This window comes from Leptonychotes weddellii, chromosome 4 (genome assembly GCF_054177405.1).
Source record: "Leptonychotes weddellii isolate Sample4059 chromosome 4, ASM5417740v2, whole genome shotgun sequence".
Lineage (NCBI taxonomy): Eukaryota > Metazoa > Chordata > Mammalia > Carnivora > Phocidae > Leptonychotes > Leptonychotes weddellii.
In genome coordinates this window covers 140355643-140374314 of record NC_138372.1, presented here as the reverse complement: position 1 = coordinate 140374314, position 18672 = coordinate 140355643, and the positions used below count along the sequence as shown (strand labels likewise).

The following is an 18672-nucleotide window of genomic DNA, read 5'->3' as shown; positions in this document are numbered from 1 at the left end:
GGACCCTGCGGCGCTCCGTAGTTCTGCCGACCGAGGTTGGCCGGAGGTGGTTCTTAGCAGTGCTCTCGGGTCCGCTTCCCTCGGCCCGAAACGGCCGCAGCTGGGGGCGGAGCGGGGCGGGAGGGGCGGGGACTTGGCGGAGGCCGGCGCCCCGCCTCCTTCGCCCTCTCCGCTGGCGTGACGTGCTACCTCGCCCCTCTCACGCCGGCTCTGCGCTGGGGTCTCTCCGCTTAGTTACCGCGTCCTAGCGCTGGTCCCGGAAGTGGGCTCGCCCCCCGCGGTTTCTGGTCCTGCGCGGCGACGGTCGCCACGGTGGCGGCCACTGCATCTCCTACCACCTCCGCGGCCCTGGGCGTGGTATCAGCGGGCCCTGGGACTATGACGGGCCAGGGCCAGTCGGCGTCAGGGTCGTCGGCGTGGAGCACGATATTCCGCCACGTCCGGTACGAGAACCTGGTGGCGGGCGTGAGCGGCGGGGTCCTGTCTAACCTCGCGCTGCACCCGCTGGACCTCGTGAAGATCCGCTTCGCGGGTAAGAGCCCACTCGGACCCTGGGCTCCTTCTCCTTGCTGGTACCCCGAACTGGGTGATAAGCAAAAGGAGGCCTTGCTTTCCCCTGCCCCTTGTATACTGCGAGGCGAGCGTTGAAGCAAATGCTGCTTATCCGGCCTCACCTGGAACTAGATTTGAGGAAGGGGAGCCTGGGAAAGGGAACCGGCTGGCCTTGTCCCAGTTCCCCAAGTCTAAGGGATGGAGAACAGGGATAGAAAAGTCTGAGAAAAGTTCAAATTGGCGTAGGATGGGGGACTCAACGCCGTATTTGTAAAGTGAGAAAGGGATTGGCACATTTTAGGGTTTAGCCCTCGCATGTGCTAATCATTCACCAACCGTTGGAGGTACTTTGAAATCTTACGGTAGCCACGTGTTTGGCAGCTGAGCTGAGAAAAAGTGCTTGGGCTACGGCGTAATCCTCAGCAGGTGGCTGGGAATAGGTTTGGGTTAGGATTCTCTTGAAGTCTTGTTTTTTGGTGTTTATAGTGTGGTACAAAGTCCTATGAAGGAATAGATAGCTAGAATCCAAATGCTATTTTTTTTAAATTTACGTTTATTGAATTAAGTGCAGGGAGTTAAGTGAAATTTACAGAGCACCTTAGAAGTTAAACTCAACAGTAAATTCCGGAAAAGATAGTTTCGAAGAAGGTCTTGATAACTTTACTGGGAAACTATTTTCTGGCATTTGCTTTTCTTACTACAAGTTCTGCCTTGAGAATTAGATCTGCAGAAGTGGTTCATCTTCAAGAGTCAGAATGATTCTATCCGCCTAAAATATATTGTTCTCTTAATATTTGTAGACTGCTGTATAGGATACAGAGGTACCTAAACAAAGTTCTTATCCTCAAGGGACTTATAGTCTAATTGTAGGCTTGAGTGTTAGTCACATAAAAGATAATTCTAAGACAACATAAAATCGAGGGCAAAATCCAAATATCAAAATATGAGTAGAGGCAGACTATCAGGAGAATTATAGATTGCTGACAGCCATATGTATCTGTATCTGTAAGATTCCATTAGATCTTGAGGTTCCCCACAGAAGGACTGATATTTTGACAGCTGGAAAGGAGTCAAGAAGCTATTCTACAGAGGAAAATCAGTGAAAATTATGGAGTATACTTCCTAGAAGAAAACCCAGAAAGGCATATAATTTTGTCTAGGAGAAAAGGTGACAGTTGGGATGATCACTGAGGAATAGTGTTGGCTTGGTGAGTTTAAGACTGTGCTATGAAGCAGATTATGCCTGAAGAAAGGGAATTCTTGGTACCTGAGAAGATTGGTCATCTTGATGAAATGGGGAGAGTCTTAGGAAACCAGTGTGGCCAGGGTAATAGGTAAGATGATTGAGACTGGATGGGAGGACAAAATGAAAGATCTAGGAATCAAAGTAGGACTTTGTAATGATAAAGTGTGGCTGTGAAATCGTGAAAGAAAAGAGGAAAATGTAGGAAGATGAATAACTGAAATCAAAATAGTTGATTGGCCATCAGCATTAATGCTGTAGTTTTTATGCTTCATAAAACTTACGCCCTTGTAATGAAATTTTAATTACCTAGTGACAGGGGTATTAGTACTGAATGTCCCATTAAACCAAACCTGGAATATTTCGATGAGTTCAGGTGCAAATTGGAACTCAGAAGTGTCCAGAGTGGTAGAAAGATTAGAAATCACTTGTGAGAAATGACTGAAGAACTAGTTTGGCTGCAGGTGGGTGGAGGGCAGGGACAGGTATTTGAAGAGCTGCCATGTGTGAAAGGGATTTATCTTATTATGAGTTCATCTAAAGACCAGGTAGAGGTTGAGTGGAAATGGCAGGCAAGCAGATTGTGGCCTGCCCCAAGTGGGGGTGCTCAGAAATGAAACTGGTGATATCTGGAAGTGGTTCAGGGCTAGAATACAGTAGATAGAAGATACTCTTGGTTGAGTGGAAAGGTCTTGAGGACCCTTCTAACTTTAAGATACAATTTTAAATCATCCAAGAATGATGAGAGAGAGGGGTGCCTGGCTGGCTCAGTTGGAGGAGGGTGCGACTCGATCTTGGGGTCGTAAGTTCAAGCCCCATGTGGGATGTAGAGATTATTTAAATAAAACTTAAAAAAAGACTGATGAGAGAGAGAATGCATGCCCCAATGAAGAATGAGGTATAAAAACAGTAAGTTTCTAAAATAACCTGAAAGCCTAATAATCCATAAGTTAATCGAGGAACCAAAATGTAAAATCAAGTAACAAGAATATCATATAGTCCAGTTTTGTATATATAGGGTAATATTGCACGACCCTGTAGCTTAAAGAAACTAATACTCACTTAATGCTTGCTGTGTGCCATACATGATTTTAAGGGCTGTATATGTATTAATTCATTTAGCCCTTTGTAATTTTTATAGTTAGGTTCTATTATCTTTCCCATTCTGTGGATGAGATAACCACAGAGTAATCAGGTAAGTGATGCAGGGTCACACATTAAGTGTTGGAGTGGAAGGGGGCTGCAAAGGAAATTTAGTGGCCAGCGAAGAAAGAGGAAAATCAGGAGAGTGTGGTGTAAAAATAGCCCAAAGAAGAGTGTTTAGGAGGTAGACAGTCTTAGGTGCTGCTGAATGGTTGGTGAGAAAGAGGATTCCCAAAGTTCCCTTTAGGGGCTTTGGAGCACTTGCAGTAATGGGTGGAGGCCCAAATCACAGGGCAGTGGACAGTTCATACTATCACACCATTGTCCTACTTTCTAGCCTAATTTCCTACCATCCCTTCCCTCTATCAACTGTACACTTTTCACCAAAGCCCTAATGTTCTCCCAGACGGTGCCAGGCACTGGGATGCTTGCAGGTTATCTACACCAGCTATTGCACTTGTCTAGAGACAAACCTTTCTCTCCTGTCCCCAAAGACAAGTTTCTAATCAATCTTCAGGGCTCTACCCAAGCATTTCTCTCATGTTCCCTGTTCCTTCTATACAGAACATTTTTTTGTGTTTCTTCTGTAATCCTATAGCATTTCATTCACCATAGTGCTTGTAACTTTGCAACGTGATTGTTCCTGTTTGACCTTGAAGATTATGTCTTCCTCAGGGTCAGGGTTTGTGTCCTACTTATGTTTAGATTCCCCCTTTGCCTGGCAATAATAAGGAGTCAATAGTTTTTCAATTTTTTTATAAATTGATAGGTGTACAAATGAATATTTTTCAGATTTAAAGATTTGATCCTAACTATATAGTGGAGACAAGATTATAGTATCAGGGAAGTATAGGGTATAGAATGTTGTTGCCTGTTACTGAGATACTTAATACTCTACTTTTATAATTAAGTGCCCTGTCAAAACAATAAAGAAATCATTGGTTCATACCCATGAAAAGCAAAGATGGTGTTTCTATGGTTTTGTTTTTTACCTCAAGAGAGAAATTGTGTTGTGAGCTTATTATTGAAAGGAAAATGGAAAGGTACTTAGAAGAAATTTATGAGGAGAATAAGAGATGTGAAATTCAAATTCTGATGTTTATCAGAAAGATTATGAAATAAACACAGCAAAATATTTCTTGGGAGCCAGTCCCTCTATTACTTGCTTTTAAACTTGGTATCTTGTATAAACTTGACAGCAACCTGTGAGGTAGGTCATATTTATCCCCATTTTATAAATGAGGATGCTGAAGCTCAGAAAGATTAAGATCATGTAGCTAATTAGGGAAATTAGATATCAAACCCAGGTCTTCTGACAAAACCTCATGTACTTTAATCTCATTTCATGGTGTAACATTGTTAGGTTAATGATGAAAGAAATTGACTTTTCTCCCTTTCCCTGGCAATGGCAAACAGTGATTCTTTGCCAGGCTGCGTTTTGTGGTGGAGTAGTGACAAAGGGGACAATGAACTGGGCATGCTTTTATATGGCCAGAGGACTGTAATTTGCATAAACTAGAGGGCAGTTTCAGTATGTACTTAAAACCTTTGACCCATATTAATTCCCATTCTAGTAGTTAATTCTAAGGATATAGGAATTTGAATGTTGTACAGAATATTCCCTAGAAACCTTTTAATAATAGCAAAAAAAAAAAAAAAAATGAGAACAACTCAAAGGAGAGAAAGGTTTGTCTCTAGACAAGTGCAATAGCTGGTGTAGATAACCTGCAAGCATTCCAGTGCCTGGCACCGTCTGGGAGAACATTAGGGCTTTGGTGAAAAGTGTACAGTTGATGGAGGGAAGGGATGGTAGGAAATTAGGCTAGAAAGTAGGACAATGGTGTGATAGTATGAACTGTCCACTGCCCTGTCAAGTAGGGGAATGTTTGTACAAATGATGGGATATCTATGAGAGGGAAAACCATCGTACCATTTTTTAAAAATCTTTTGATAGTCTCTTTAATTACAAATAACAAGTTTATAATAACAGAGGAATTCTCACAATATACTCTTGAGTGAAGAAAAAAGCAGTATACAAAACTATAGTAAAATTCCAATTTTAAAAAATCTAGATTATAAATTTGACATTATTTCATTCCATTTCCCCATAGGAAACAGAAGGCACATTCAAAATAAGATAATTAAGGGCGTGGCGGGGGGGGAGGTTGCTTAACAGGACTGTTTACAAAGATACGAGATTATAGCAAAACTAGTATAAAAGTATAAAAGAGATTATAGCAAAACTAGTATAAAAGTATAAAAAGGAATACTGCAGTATTCTGGAGCTAGAAACCGTTTGGGCTGTTGCCACCTGAAGGGCCAAATGTCAAGGGGGAGAAGGTCACTGAGAGAGGGCCACCTTGAGAGGAGCTGTGACTGGCAGTAGAAAAGTGCAGCCCACCTAAGGCAACCCCATAGGAAGGGAGGTAAAAGAGTAAATACCTGCATCCACTCTCTTCCATCCCTCTGATCTCTTGTCAGGCCTCCCCACTAGCCCAACTCAACTAGAAACTAGAAGACAAGGTCAGGCTGCTAGGCAGAACGTGGTAGAGAGGGATGGACAATGGATCTGGAAAAGAAACAATATTCAGGATATAATAATTGAGCAAATATATATTGAGCGCCTACAGTGTACAAAGCACTAAGATAGGAGTAGAAATATTGCATCGAAGAAGTAGTCTCTGCCCTCACAGAGCATCTTCCTACTGGGCAGCCAGAATAATTGAACAATAATGATTGCAATGAAGAGTGTTTTTATTATGGTAGGGAAAGTATGGTATGCCATGGGTGCAAAGAAACTTGAGCTCATCTAGGGGATAGGAAAAAGATCACCAAGGGAAATTATTAAACAGACCTGAAAGAGGAATCAAAGTTAGCTGTGTAAAGGAGTTAGGTGACTGAGAAGACAAGAGTGTTCATGGCAGACAGAATAGCCTGTGTAAAAGCTTTAAGGTTCAGAGACTGTAAGAACTGAAAGTTGTTGAAGATTCTAGCAATATGCATCAGATATTTTAAAGAGAAATTAATAAAGAGTAAATAATTCCAAAAAATAAAGAGAAATATTTTTCTCTATCTAAAAAGGGTTTTCTTCTGAATTTATCTCCGTACTAGGACTATGTGATGTCTGTGTTTATATGTGATTCAGAGCTAGAACTTTCCTCTCACCTAATTTTGTGCCTTTACTGCAGTGAGTGATGGATTGGAACTGAGACCAAAATATAAAGGAATTGTGCATTGCTTGACTACCATTTGGAAACTTGATGGACTACGGGGACTTTACCAAGGAGTAACCCCAAATGTGTGGGGTGCAGGTTTATCCTGGGGACTCTACTTTTTCTTGTGAGTAGATCTGGGAGATTTTACAGTATTAAATAAAAGGAGTTTTTGTTTTCAGTGATCTGTACATTTCAGTTGATGAAGCAAGATGAGTCATTTCATCAGTTTCTCTGAATAGAAAGGGTCAGAAAGAGCAAAAGGCTTATTACTTTCCTTCTCTCTCAGCTATTATCAGAGGCATTTGGTCTGCAAGAAAGTTCTAAATAGGAAGAAGGTGAAGGATGAGTTGGAGAAACACTCTTACAGAAGCCACCTCTGTGAGGTGAATTCGGGAAGATGCCTTATCAAAGTACTCCTGATTTGTAAGGAAGTTGGAAAGCCGAAGAGGACATGTCTTGGGGTCCTCATAAGAACACATACGATGGGAGCCCCCTCTTGGGAACAGAAAGTAAAAGCCAATGCGCGGCTAAGAGCTTGAGGCACATCCCTTCTTGCCTCCTATTTGACCTGCTCCATCGTCTTCCTAGCTCGTTCATTTCCTTCCTCCTTCCCCTGTCAGGTATGAAATACCTGTGAATACGTGTGAAATAGCTGTGATTCTGTGAGCAGTGAAGAAGCCGCAGAAAGTGCCTGTGACAGGCGCACTCAGCTTACTGACTGTGCAAGAGCGTGGGAACAGAGCACTGCATTGCAGGAGCGCTTGCTGCCTCTGATATTTGAACCTGAATCCAGGATTGGGGAGGCTTGTCTTTGTTTTAATAGATGGCATTTTTAGGAGAACATCAGGACCTGGTCTGTTTGCCTTTTTCTCTTTTGTGTTGTATATTTTACTTTTTCTGCCATAATTCTATGGCAGTATCCAAACCACAGTCTTCTTGGCAGTGGGGAGGAGCAGAGGGAGAGAGAGGATCTTAAGCAGGTTCCCCACCCAGCGCAGAGCCTGGTGTGTGGTTCGATCTCACAACCCTGAGATCATGACCTGAGCCAAAGTCAAGAGTTGGAAGCTTAACCGACTGAGCCACCCAGGTGCCGCCAAACCACAATCTTAAAATATTTTTTAAGTGAATGCAAAACAGATTCAACCTCAAAATTGTTTAAAAATGTATTTTTCTTCTTTTTGGTTCTGAGACACACTTAGATGGGTGAAACTATAGGTATAAAATTGATTCTATTATGAATTTTAAGTTGTGTAGGTTCTTCTCTAAAGAGAGTTTCTAAGGACACGCTCTATGAATGTAAGGTTTATGTGATGAGAATTTCTTTAAAAAGTGTACTTGTCTCATGTTAGAATAGTATTGGTAAAGTTTGGAAGGATTTATGTAGCTGAACTCTTCTTCCAAGAGGAAAATGGAAATTGGAGTTAGAGAGAATAGGCTGATCTGACTCCTCCGCTGAGCAACATTGAGTGGCTCTCAGTTTTCTGCCAGATAAAGCCCACGTGTCAGTCTGCCACTCAAGTGTGTCTCGGTTTTCTCGGTCTTCCCCTGCCGCCCTTATTATAACCGTGGCTCATGCTCACCTGTTTCCCCATTGAAACCGTACCTGTCTCCACGCCCCACCAGTGCCGCCTCCTACACAAGCCTTCTGTGAGCTCAGCCGTAGTTTCTCTAGCTCTTATGACACCATCTCTGTTGTCTTTGTTATGATTACTTGTGTGCTGCCTCTGGTCCTTGTTAATCCACTAAGAAGGACCCACTGAGTGTTTTATCTAGCAGAATTGCCAACCACAGTACCTGAACATGGTGCTCGGCACTTCTTTGTTAGGGGCCCCCTTTTGTCCTTCTGCCTTGTCTGCCCCATTGCGGCACCACTGCCACAGCCCTCCCCCTCCTAGTTTTCCTGTTGTCGCTATTAATTGGTTAAGCATGTGATTAAAATATTTTGCATATGTAGTGGTAGCCGTATACATTTCGGGGGCGGGATGGGTAAACTCTTAGAGTAAACCATTTCCAGCAGATCCACTCTTGGTTGCCTTATGCATTGACTTTTACTTCTGGGGTACTGCTGTTAAGTTACACACATTTTAAAACAGACTTTACTGCTCTGTGACACCTATTCAAATATTTATCAAACTGCTTATGTTTAATTCTCTTAGTTACAATGCCATCAAATCATATAAGACAGAAGGAAGAGCAGAACGTTTAGAGGCAACAGAGTACCTCGTCTCCGCTGCCGAAGCTGGTAAGGCAGTGTGTGAAATCTAAAACAGCAACTACCAACTTGATTTTCACTTTTGTATTTTGTTTGCTTTTTTACCCCCATTGAACAATAGAGTTTAAGTATGCCTGTGTAACCAGTTATCACATGGAATTTCTTAGAAAGCAACTATTCTCACTGGTTACTCTGGACAGATTTCAAGAATTCTAGTTATCACAAAGGAAGTAAAATTTAGAAAAGTTATGAATTCTTGATAGTTTAAGATGATTTGGTACGGTGTTTTCTTCAATTAAAGTATAATTTCAGTTTTCAAATTAGACAGTTTAGTAGCCTTGTTTAATTGTCTCGTGTATGTATAATATTCTGAAGAGAAAAGCAGAACAGGACCCATAAATCTTTATAACTCATACTTTGACACTTTGTTTACTGATAGTTCTTGTCTTAAAAAAACCTACTCATTTTTGAATACCTAGCTGCTAGCACAGACCTGAATCACAATGGGACCTAGTAAATGTTTGTTGAATAAAAGACTACTTAGGAAACTCAGCAAATGAGAAACTTAACCAGGTGAAATTCTTCATATACAAAATTGTCACTTTCTGTAAAGAATGTAAAATATTATTTATTGTAGTTCTTTAAGTTTTGAGATGTGTTAGCTACTTTGAATGGATTTGAGGAGGATTTTGGTAAAGTTGGGGTGGATACATATATAGGCACATGTAGAAATTATTGAGGTGTTGGATTCCTGATCCTTTTCCCCTAATATCCAACCCCTCTGGGTTATACTTTGTCCTACTCCTAAATATTTATATCTTATCAGAGTCCGCTTCCTAGGACTCCCATCTGTTCTTTACACCAAACCATACTGTTTAGGAGCCAGGACATCTTTGCTGTCTTCACACCTCAAAGGGAAAGTGTTTCACATTTCCATTTCCCTTTTAATTTACCTCCCACTAACTGAGTGAGGAACTTTTTATGACCACCAAAAACTATGGCTACCCTTTAACCCTCAGACTTCCTCAGAGATTATATCTCACTGTTTCAGGTACAACCCCTGGGCAACCCATTGTTTATATTAAAGGACTGTTCTTAATCTGGATTGTCGTAAGTGACAAAGTACCTGTATGCTGAGTAATCTTATTTAAATTTGATTTTAGGAGCCATGACCCTCTGCATTACAAACCCATTATGGGTAACAAAAACTCGCCTTATGTTACAGTACAATGGTGTTGTTAACTCCTCACAACGACAATATAAAGGAATGTTTGATACACTTCTGAAAATATATAAGTATGAAGGTGTGCGTGGATTATATAAGGTAATGAATTATCAATATTTCTTGAATAACTGACCATTGTAACTTCCCTTGACTCTGTTGTCTGAGTTCTGAATGACCTCTAGTCGGTCCTCAAAAGAAGCCAGGCTCAGGCAAGAAACAATTTAATGAAAACCGAAGTTCTAGTTTATAAACAGAAATTGTGCTTTAATCTGTTTATCCTAATTACCATAAGGTACATCATCGTGACACTGGTGGGTGTGAGAAGGCCTGTCTAAAATTTTGTACAGTAACCATTTGTCTAAGTCACACATCGAGGCCACCCATTCCTTACTCCTGTCCCTGGAAACTGTGGTCCTTTGGGAACTGGCTTAGTTTTTGTTTTTTGTTTTTTTAATTGTTCCCTTTTAGGGATTTATTCCTGGGTTGTTTGGAACATCACATGGTGCCCTTCAATTTATGGCATATGAATTGTTGAAGTTGAAATACAACCAGCATATCAACAGATTACCAGAAGCCCAGTTGGTAAGATGGCTCTTTATAAAAAAAAAAGATATCATTTACATTTATGAGCATTTAATAGATGGAAATTTTGTTATGTTTACTTTGGTAATATTGCTATGATGACAACTGCCACTAATATAATTTACAGTTAAATATTTTATAGGCAAATGACACGTGTTAAAAATAGAACCCCTTATTTGCTAGAGCTTGTATTAAATGGGGAAACCATATTTTTCACTCTCAGATCCATTTAAACGCTTTCCTATATAATGTTTACTTTTATATTTGTAGAGGAATCCCGTCTAAAGAAAAATAAATGTTTTGTTTTGTCATTTTAGAGCACAATAGAATATATATCTGTTGCAGCACTCTCCAAAATATTTGCTGTGGCAGCCACGTACCCGTATCAGGTCGTGAGAGCCCGTCTTCAGGATCAGCACATGTTTTACAAGGGCGTGCTGGACGTGATCACAAAGACGTGGAGGTGAGAGCATGCGGCATCTCAAAACGGCTCTCAGGAGCTGCCCTGCATGCCTCAAAGTATCCGGTTGCTATTAGTTGGGTAGCAAAGGCCACTGTGCTGTGGGGAAAACATGGCTGGTGGCCCCTGCTTTTGTGTTTCCCATTGACTACCTATAGAACCACAGACTTAATCTCTGAGGCTTGATTCCTTCATTTGTAAAATCAGAAAATCTAGGCTGACAAGGTTGTTAAAAAAATCAAGTGAGATTAGGGCTCCTGGGTGGCTCGGTCGGTTAAGCATCCGACTCTTGATTTTGGCTCAGGTGATGATCTCAGGGTTGTGAGATCGAGCCCTGTGTCAGGCGCTGCACTGGGCGTGGAGCCTGCTTACAATTCTCTCTCTCCTTCTCTCTCCTCCCCACCCCACCCACCCCCACCTGCTCACACTCTCTTTCAAAAAAAAAAACTGTGCTTCAGCAAATTAATATACCAAAATTTAGGTGTCAAAAGGTAGTTGAATGGCATTGAATATAGGAAGTCATAAAAACCCTAGTTTAATATAATTAAACTGCTACTTGCACAATAATTTGCAAACAGTTGTCTCCATATAGGGAAGAGATGCTCGCTCTTTAGCCTGTGGAGAAACTGTTATAGGTAGACATGCCCATATTTTTCTGTAATTCTGAAAGGCCAGAGCAGAATATTTAGGATGTTTACATTGAGTTCAGTTCAGTAAATATTTATTGAGAACCCAAGTGATAAGTTCAAAGGCCATATTTCCATTCTAGGTATTAAGGAAATAAAGTTTTGTTTTTGTATGTGCTAGATTTAGTGTCGCCTCGCATTTATATAAGCTATAAGGTTTTTAATGCGTACATCAGTTAATCAGTTAATGCTCCTGTATGCTTGTACGTTTAGAGACATTTGAAAGATGGTAGTCATCATAGCACTTTTCAGTTTTGGAGTGCCTCTGCCCTCTCTACCTGAGTCAGCCACAGAAGGAATGGAAGCCTCTACAAATAGCTCGTAAACTACATTACTTTAGCATGTCGAAAACATGGACTTAAAGCACAGGGAGGCTTGAATGCTGATTTCATGCCCTATGCCAATTAAGCTTCTGTATCGTCAGGTTAGCTATGTAGGAAATTAAGCATATATCTATTTTTCCCTCTAAAGGAAAGAAGGCATCGGTGGATTTTACAAAGGAATTGCCCCCAATTTGATTAGAGTGACTCCAGCCTGCTGTATCACTTTTGTGGTATATGAGAATGTCTCACATTTTCTACTTGACCTTAGAGAAAAAAAAAAAATTAGCTAGAAGAAGATAATTCCAGTACATCTGCTTAAGGGAGCAACTGTTCCTTTCTTTGTGTTTGAGATGTAAACCTCGGAAGAAGACTGCACAGCAACGTGGTTCACAATGGAAATTGGTCTGTAATCATTAGAAGTCAGAGAACTGCTAAGACTTTGCAATGTTTTTCTGCTTTTTGCCTTCCCCGTACGTATGGGACTTGGCTACCTCTGCCAGAAATGGCTCCCATCAACACAGTAGTAAAACTGACATCAAGCGGAGAGTTTCACAGATTTCTGTATTTCACCATTCACGTAGAAGCTGATTACAGTATTTGCTTAAATGGATTAGATAAATGTGCTTCTTTTTCTGAACTCATTTGCCTGGATTGGCTTTAAAATCAGTCTCTGTGCAGTAGAAAGAAAATGGCTTCTGAAAAGAATTATCATTGCTGTTTCAAGGGTAAATTAAACTTTAAGGATTTGCTGGGAAAAGTACTGCTTAAATCCAGACCATTTTTGAATTGGGAAATTTTGGTAAGAAAAAAAAAAAAACGCTGTCAGTGTGCTTTAGTTTTAATTCAATTGGAATGTGCTAACTAGGGAAATTTGAGAAGTTATATACTTCTCTTAATTTGAGAAATATCTGGTATTTGTTGTCATTCTGTCATTAATTTTTTTCTCCAGGGGCTCTTCCATAATTTAAAATGTAATTGTGGATCCAGTTATTATATTTTTTGACATAGGTACTTAGTTTCTCTTAAACTTAGAAAATCTGATTAGGATCCAGCTTTGTCAGCCCTTACTTAGCATATTTGGCTATAAATCACTAATTGGCTGTAGATGACTAGTAGATCACCTCATACAGATACTGGAAGGATTGGAATGTGTTTGTTGAGAAAGATAAGAAACTAACTTCCTACTTCAGCTATCGGATATATGGGTTCAGATCCCAAATAAATGATTAATCTCCATTGGTTGTTCATATTCAGGTTTAAATACAAATTAAATTGACAGCCATTATTGATTTTACTTCTTTAAGCCATTGTAAATATCTATAAAAGCTTGCCCCCAAAAGGATGCCAGAATAATATTTTTATTTATCATAAACCTTTATGAATGCTGTTGCACTTCCATCTCTTTGTTGTAAATAAAACATTGTGGTTTTCAAAGCCATATTTTAATGGTTCTTTGAAAATAGGTCTATTTTTTATATTTTGAAAATGGCATTGTTTTAAAAATATGAAACAGTAAGTATCTAATTGTATTTATTCTAATCTCTTGTAACATGCACAGGAATACTTTATAAATTAAATGAGATGTATTTTTTCATACTTCTGGATTTACTATAATTAATATGAAATTACTGTTTGGAGTTTTAGAGGTAGTGCCATTGTTTGAATGCCTCCTGTGTACTCCCAAATTACTAAAACATAATTCCTGTCTTCTAAGAGCATACAAGCTTGCAGAAAAAATAAATAAGCATTAAGTAACTGATAGTTCTAAACTAACAGGCAAGATTTCTACAAAGCCCTGTCAGAGTTCTGAGAAAAGAGAACTCATTGCACTCATGCAACAACAAATTGTTACTGAGCTCTTGCTCTGCACCGTGCCAGCCCTGGAGATAAGCAGGAAACAGGCCGGACAACCCTTCCTGCCCTCAGGGGGTTTTCATTTTAGTGCGAGCAACAAAAAACATAAATTATGCATAATAGTCTCGGGCGCCTGGGTGGCTCAGATGGTTAAGCGTCTGCCTTCGGCTCAGGTCATGATCTCAGGGTCCTGGGATCGAGTCCCGCATCGGGCTCCCTGCTCCTTGGGAGCCTGCTTCTCCCTCTGCCTCTCTCTCTCTCTCTGTCTCTCATGAATAAATAAATAAAATTAAAAAAAAAAATTATGCATAATACAATCTCAGATATTAAATGCTGTAAGTAGAACTAAAGCAGAGTTGGAAATAGTGCTGCTATCTTAGGATGGTTAGGGTAAGGAAAGACCTCTTGGAAGAGGTAGTATTTGAAACATTTTGAAAGAAAGGAGGAAGCAACCCACAATGAGATAAGGAAACACATTCTAGGCAGAGAACTTATGAAGTACAAAGGCCCAGAGGCAGGAATTAATTTAGCTGGAGGGGATGAGTGAGGAGAGGGTGGCCAGGGAGGAGGAAGTTGGAGAAATGACCCTTATAGTATGGTAGGAAAGAGTACAGGATTGTCTTTAAATTTCAGTTTTCCCATTTGCTATTTGGCCTCGGGCCAATCAAGTTTTCTCATATGTAAAATGTGTCTTAGATTTGTTCCCTTGTGAATGAGGATGATAAGAGGATGCCTGGGCAAGTGATTATTGAGGGAGTGCTCTTATGAGAATCTGTAATGGAGTGAAGAAAACAGAAGAAGTTTCAGCCTGACCCTACAGGACACTCTGCAGTATGAATTAGACCACAGAGATTGTCCTGCCCTGAGGTGAGAGGCTGGGCTATTGTGTTCTCACATCAGGCAGTCATTGACTACCTGTCATGGGAGGAGGGGAGGCTAGGTCCCTCTCAGTCAAGAGCAATCCTCCAAATAAGGTGGAGGTGACAGCTCTTAGCAGCCCTGTAAGAAAAAAGGGATTTGGTGGGTCATCAACAGCGTCTGCCAATGAGGATATTAAAAAGTAGGTAGCTCATAGGATCATTGATCGGATTAAATGGATCAGTCTGTGTAAAGTGCTTAGCATTTTACAAACATTAGCATGGGCCAGATCTTATAGGCCATGGTCAGAGGTTTAGATTGTGGGAGAGAGCATTCTAGTGATTGTATGAGGAAACAATTAGGAGACAAGAAACAGGGTTACCAGTTAGGAAGCTTTCACAGATACCTAGTGAAGAGCTGGTGATAGCATGGACCTGGTTGATGGAGTTGGAGATAGTTTATAGCTTGGGGGGAACTAGAGCAGGGTTCATGGAAGGGAAAACTTGAAGCTTGGCCTTGATGGTAGAGTTTTCAGAGGGAACCATGGAAAACACAGGTGACATGTCTTGAGCAGTGTGTCGTCAATGTGGTAATAAAAGGAAGAAGAGAAAGCTGAAACACCAGGACCAGAATGTGAAACTCTTGAGTCTTACTAAATGTGTTTGGGTTTTGTTTTTTTTTTAAAAGGTTTTTATTTTTTTTTTTTTTAAAGATTTTATTTATTCATTTGACACAGACACAGCAAGAACAGGAACACAAGCAGGGTGAGTGGAAGAGGGAGAAGCAGGCTTCCCGCCGAGCAGAGAGCCCGATGCGGGGCTCGATCCCAGGATCCTGGGATCATGACCTGAGCTGAAGGCAGACGCTTAACGACTGAGCCACCCAGGCGCCCCGTGTTTGGGTTTTATTTGATGAGTAAAAGAGAAATGAGAGACATGGTTACGTCTTAAGGGTGACAGAAGACAACCAATCAGATAAGAGGAGCAGTTAAGGGAAGGGGTTATCAACCATGTAAATATTTCAGTAAGATGAAGATGAATGTCACTGATAACTTTAAGCAGATTCCAATTATAGAGGCTGAAGACAGATTGCAAGCAGCTAAGCAGGTGGGGCAAAGAGCAAGTATTCATTTCACTCTAGGCTCTTCTTTCTTGGATTTCAGCAGATAAAGGAAAGGTAGAGAGAGAACTTTAGCTTGAAAAAGGTACAGGGAGTCTAGGAAAGGGTGCGAGTGGGGAGGTTGGCCAAGGGAAAACCAGAACACGATCGTAAAAATGCTCGAAGGTTAAGACCTAGGCCAAAACAAAACTTGGAGTTCAGCATCAGAGAATGAACATATGGTAGAATGTGAACCAAGACAATGTTGGGTGCCATGCCTTGTGAAAAGGTTATTATGTTGTCAGTATGGGCTTTTGTAGTGTGGCAATTTTAGAAGGTCGTGTTGTTTAAAGCTGTACTGGAGAAGGGATATCAAACTAAAAAACACGTTTGAGTTCAGGAGTCATCAGAGCAAGGTCTGTCTTTTGAATGTGGACACATTACTGAACATAAAATCCTCCAGACAGAGTGTTACTACTTTACTAGCAAGGCCTCTTTAGTGACTGTAGAATTACAGAAATAAAATACCAGGAAATGATTTAACTGTTTCTTTTCTAAAAATGTATTAGTTAACATGCAGAAAGTATGTGAAGTTTTGGGTTACTTTGGGTGAGGTCTTAAATTTCTTTCGGAGTGAGTGAATAAGAAATAGACTCTGGAAGTATCTATAGTGAATACCTTGTTACCGGCTGCTTGGCATCTATTTCCCTTCTGAGACTAGTAGCTGGAATTTCTTTTCAGAACCTCTCTCCTCCCTCCATTCTCACCTTTGTGGTTTAGATGGAATTGGCCTCACCTGCCCCAGAGGGGGCCCTCATTAGCAGAGCCAATCTACATGTGCCATCTCTGTTCATAATGAATGTTTGGAATTGACACAGTTGCCTAAGCTGGCCCAGTCGGATGACTCTGAAAAAGACATTTTTTTTCTGTGTGTCCTGACATAAGTTCTCTCTTTGTTGTTTCATCAGTTAGGATTTGTGTCCTGATTCACAAAGCTCCTCAAAGCCAATTCAGATTATGAATTGGGAAGTGGGAGTTTGGAGTCAAAATGAAATAAAAACCAGGGAAATGACAATAAAAATTGAAAGAAGCTAGGACCTAAATCAGGTCATATGAGATTCTGGATCAATTCTGACCCCCAGCTACATGTACCTCTATAGTTTTCATTTGAGTGAACCAATAACTTTATTTTTTAAGCCACTCTCAGTTGGATCTTTCTATTACTCGCTGTGACTGGAAGCTTCCCAGATGACACAGAATCTGTGATACAGACCCTTAAGTCTGTGTGTCATTTTCCCATCAACTGTCATGATGTTGAACTCTCGTTTCTGTGGAAATTGATCTTACCTTTAGGAAAAAGGAGCACTTTGTGACCCTTCCATAGGTTGTATAGGTTTTTGAAAATGTTTTTACCTTAACTGAAAAACATTAGTTATTTAATATTTATAAAGAATTAAAGGGGTTATTCACCTCACCATGAGACGCATGAAAGAGGAAGACGGATCAATAGCCTTAGAAAAATAACTAAAATCTGCTATTGGAGAAGGTCCAACTGTACAAGTGTTGGATGATTTGAAAGTTGTCCCCAGTGTATTTTCTGACATCAAATACTACAAAATTGTGTGCTTATATTAAATTTCAGTATATATTAATTGTGATGCCAGGCAAGGCTAGAAAGTGATAAAACCAGTTCATACTCAACATGTCAAAAAGCAACAAGATGCTTTTGTTAAGTGATTCACATTAACCTCTTTCTCATCCAGGCTTTAAAAGATTTCATAACTAGGGGGTACCCAGGTGGCTCAGTTGGTTGAGCATCTGACTCTTGATTTCAGCTCAGGTCATGATCTCAGGGTCCTGGGATAGAGCCAGCATCAGGGTCCCGGCTCAGCAGGGAGTCTACTTGTCTCCCTCTGCCCCTCCCCCTGCTTGCGAGCTTGCTCGCTCTCAAATAAATAAATCCTTTTAAAAAAAAAAACTAATTCATAAATTAATAAGGTAAGTGAAGCATGAAATATTATCCTTAGTAGTAGTAAGGCTGAAATTAGAGAATGAGGCTTATAACTGTGTAAAAGAGGGCTTCCTTATACTAAGCCTGAGTCATACAGACCTACCCATCCAGCCACAGAGAGCACTGGACCAACACTCTTACAGTCTGTCCTTGTAAAACAGTAAGGAGGGAGTGCCTGGGTGGCTCATGCTCCCAGAGTCCCAGAACCAAGCCCCATGGCGGGCCCCCTGCTCAGTGGGGAGTCTGCTTCTCCCTCTCCCTCTGCCCCTACCCCCAGCTCCTTCTCTCCCACTCTCACTCAAATAAAATCTTAAAAAAAAACAAAAAACCAGCAAGGAGATACAGGGCTGAAGTGAGCAGCTTGTTCCCAAAGAGGAGAGAGAGAAAGCACCACTTGTGCTCACTTCCTTGTCCCCAACTCTTAACGACTGATCACACTCTTACCAATCTAAGTCCAAGCAGGAGACAGATTTAACCAGGAGAAGATTAAGGAATTGCTAAGCTATGATAAATATATTACAGGAACTCTAAACAGTACCCTAAAGCTGAGAAAGTAGCCACGGAAGGACAAGCTTGGAAGAGGGTCCCCCTTTGAAATTCAGACCTCTTGAAGAAAGTGCTGTTGCAGACCACTGGATGATGAGAAAGTCTGCTGGGTTTACTGGGTCAGAGCTGTTTTAGAATTACATAATAGGAGGCAGGAAAAGATCCCTTAGGACACAAAGCCAAGGCTAGTTGAGCAGGTGGCCAAGGGAGTTGGGACATTTTTGCAGGTGCAAAACCAGGGCAGACTTTGTCCACGTTGGAAAGGCTTCAGGAACAACTCTGGGACAGGCAAGCCGAGACTTGTGAATGAGCATGCTGGGGAATGACGGGCACTGCTGCAGCGGAGGCCAGGAGTATGTGGCGTCCCTCTCAAGTGCAGCAAGATAATCAGACCACCGGGGCTAGGGCTGCAAGTCCTAAAGGACCGTGCATTCTGGGTGTGCAACTGGAGCAAAGTACCACGAGATAGACACACACACCACTGATAGGAGCAAGAAAAAGCACGTTGCAGCACACTGAAACCAGGAAGACAAGCTTCTTTCTTCTGCAATGTCCCTCCAGTATTCTCTTAGCAGGCTCCTTCTAAAGGAGAAATACTTAGAGGCCAGTTCATTATCGCAGCTGTAGGTACTGAAGATAGAATTTAGAGCTCAGAAGCAACAAA

At 41.0% G+C, this 18672-nt stretch overlaps 1 protein-coding gene across 1 annotated transcript; it reads left to right on the top strand.

The window, feature by feature from the left end:
- The first annotated feature begins 147 nt into the window (after positions 1 to 147).
- Positions 148 to 16960, top strand: SLC25A32 (solute carrier family 25 member 32). The gene is made up of 8 exons (XM_006749396.3): positions 148 to 532; positions 6127 to 6277; positions 8310 to 8395; positions 9529 to 9689; positions 10059 to 10172; positions 10490 to 10635; positions 11790 to 15040; positions 15276 to 16960. The coding sequence occupies exons 1-7, from the start codon at positions 379 to 381 to the stop codon at positions 11929 to 11931; spliced, it is 954 nt and encodes a 317-aa protein (XP_006749459.1). The 5' UTR covers positions 148 to 378; the 3' UTR covers positions 11932 to 15040; positions 15276 to 16960.
- The last annotated feature ends 1712 nt before the right edge of the window (positions 16961 to 18672 follow it).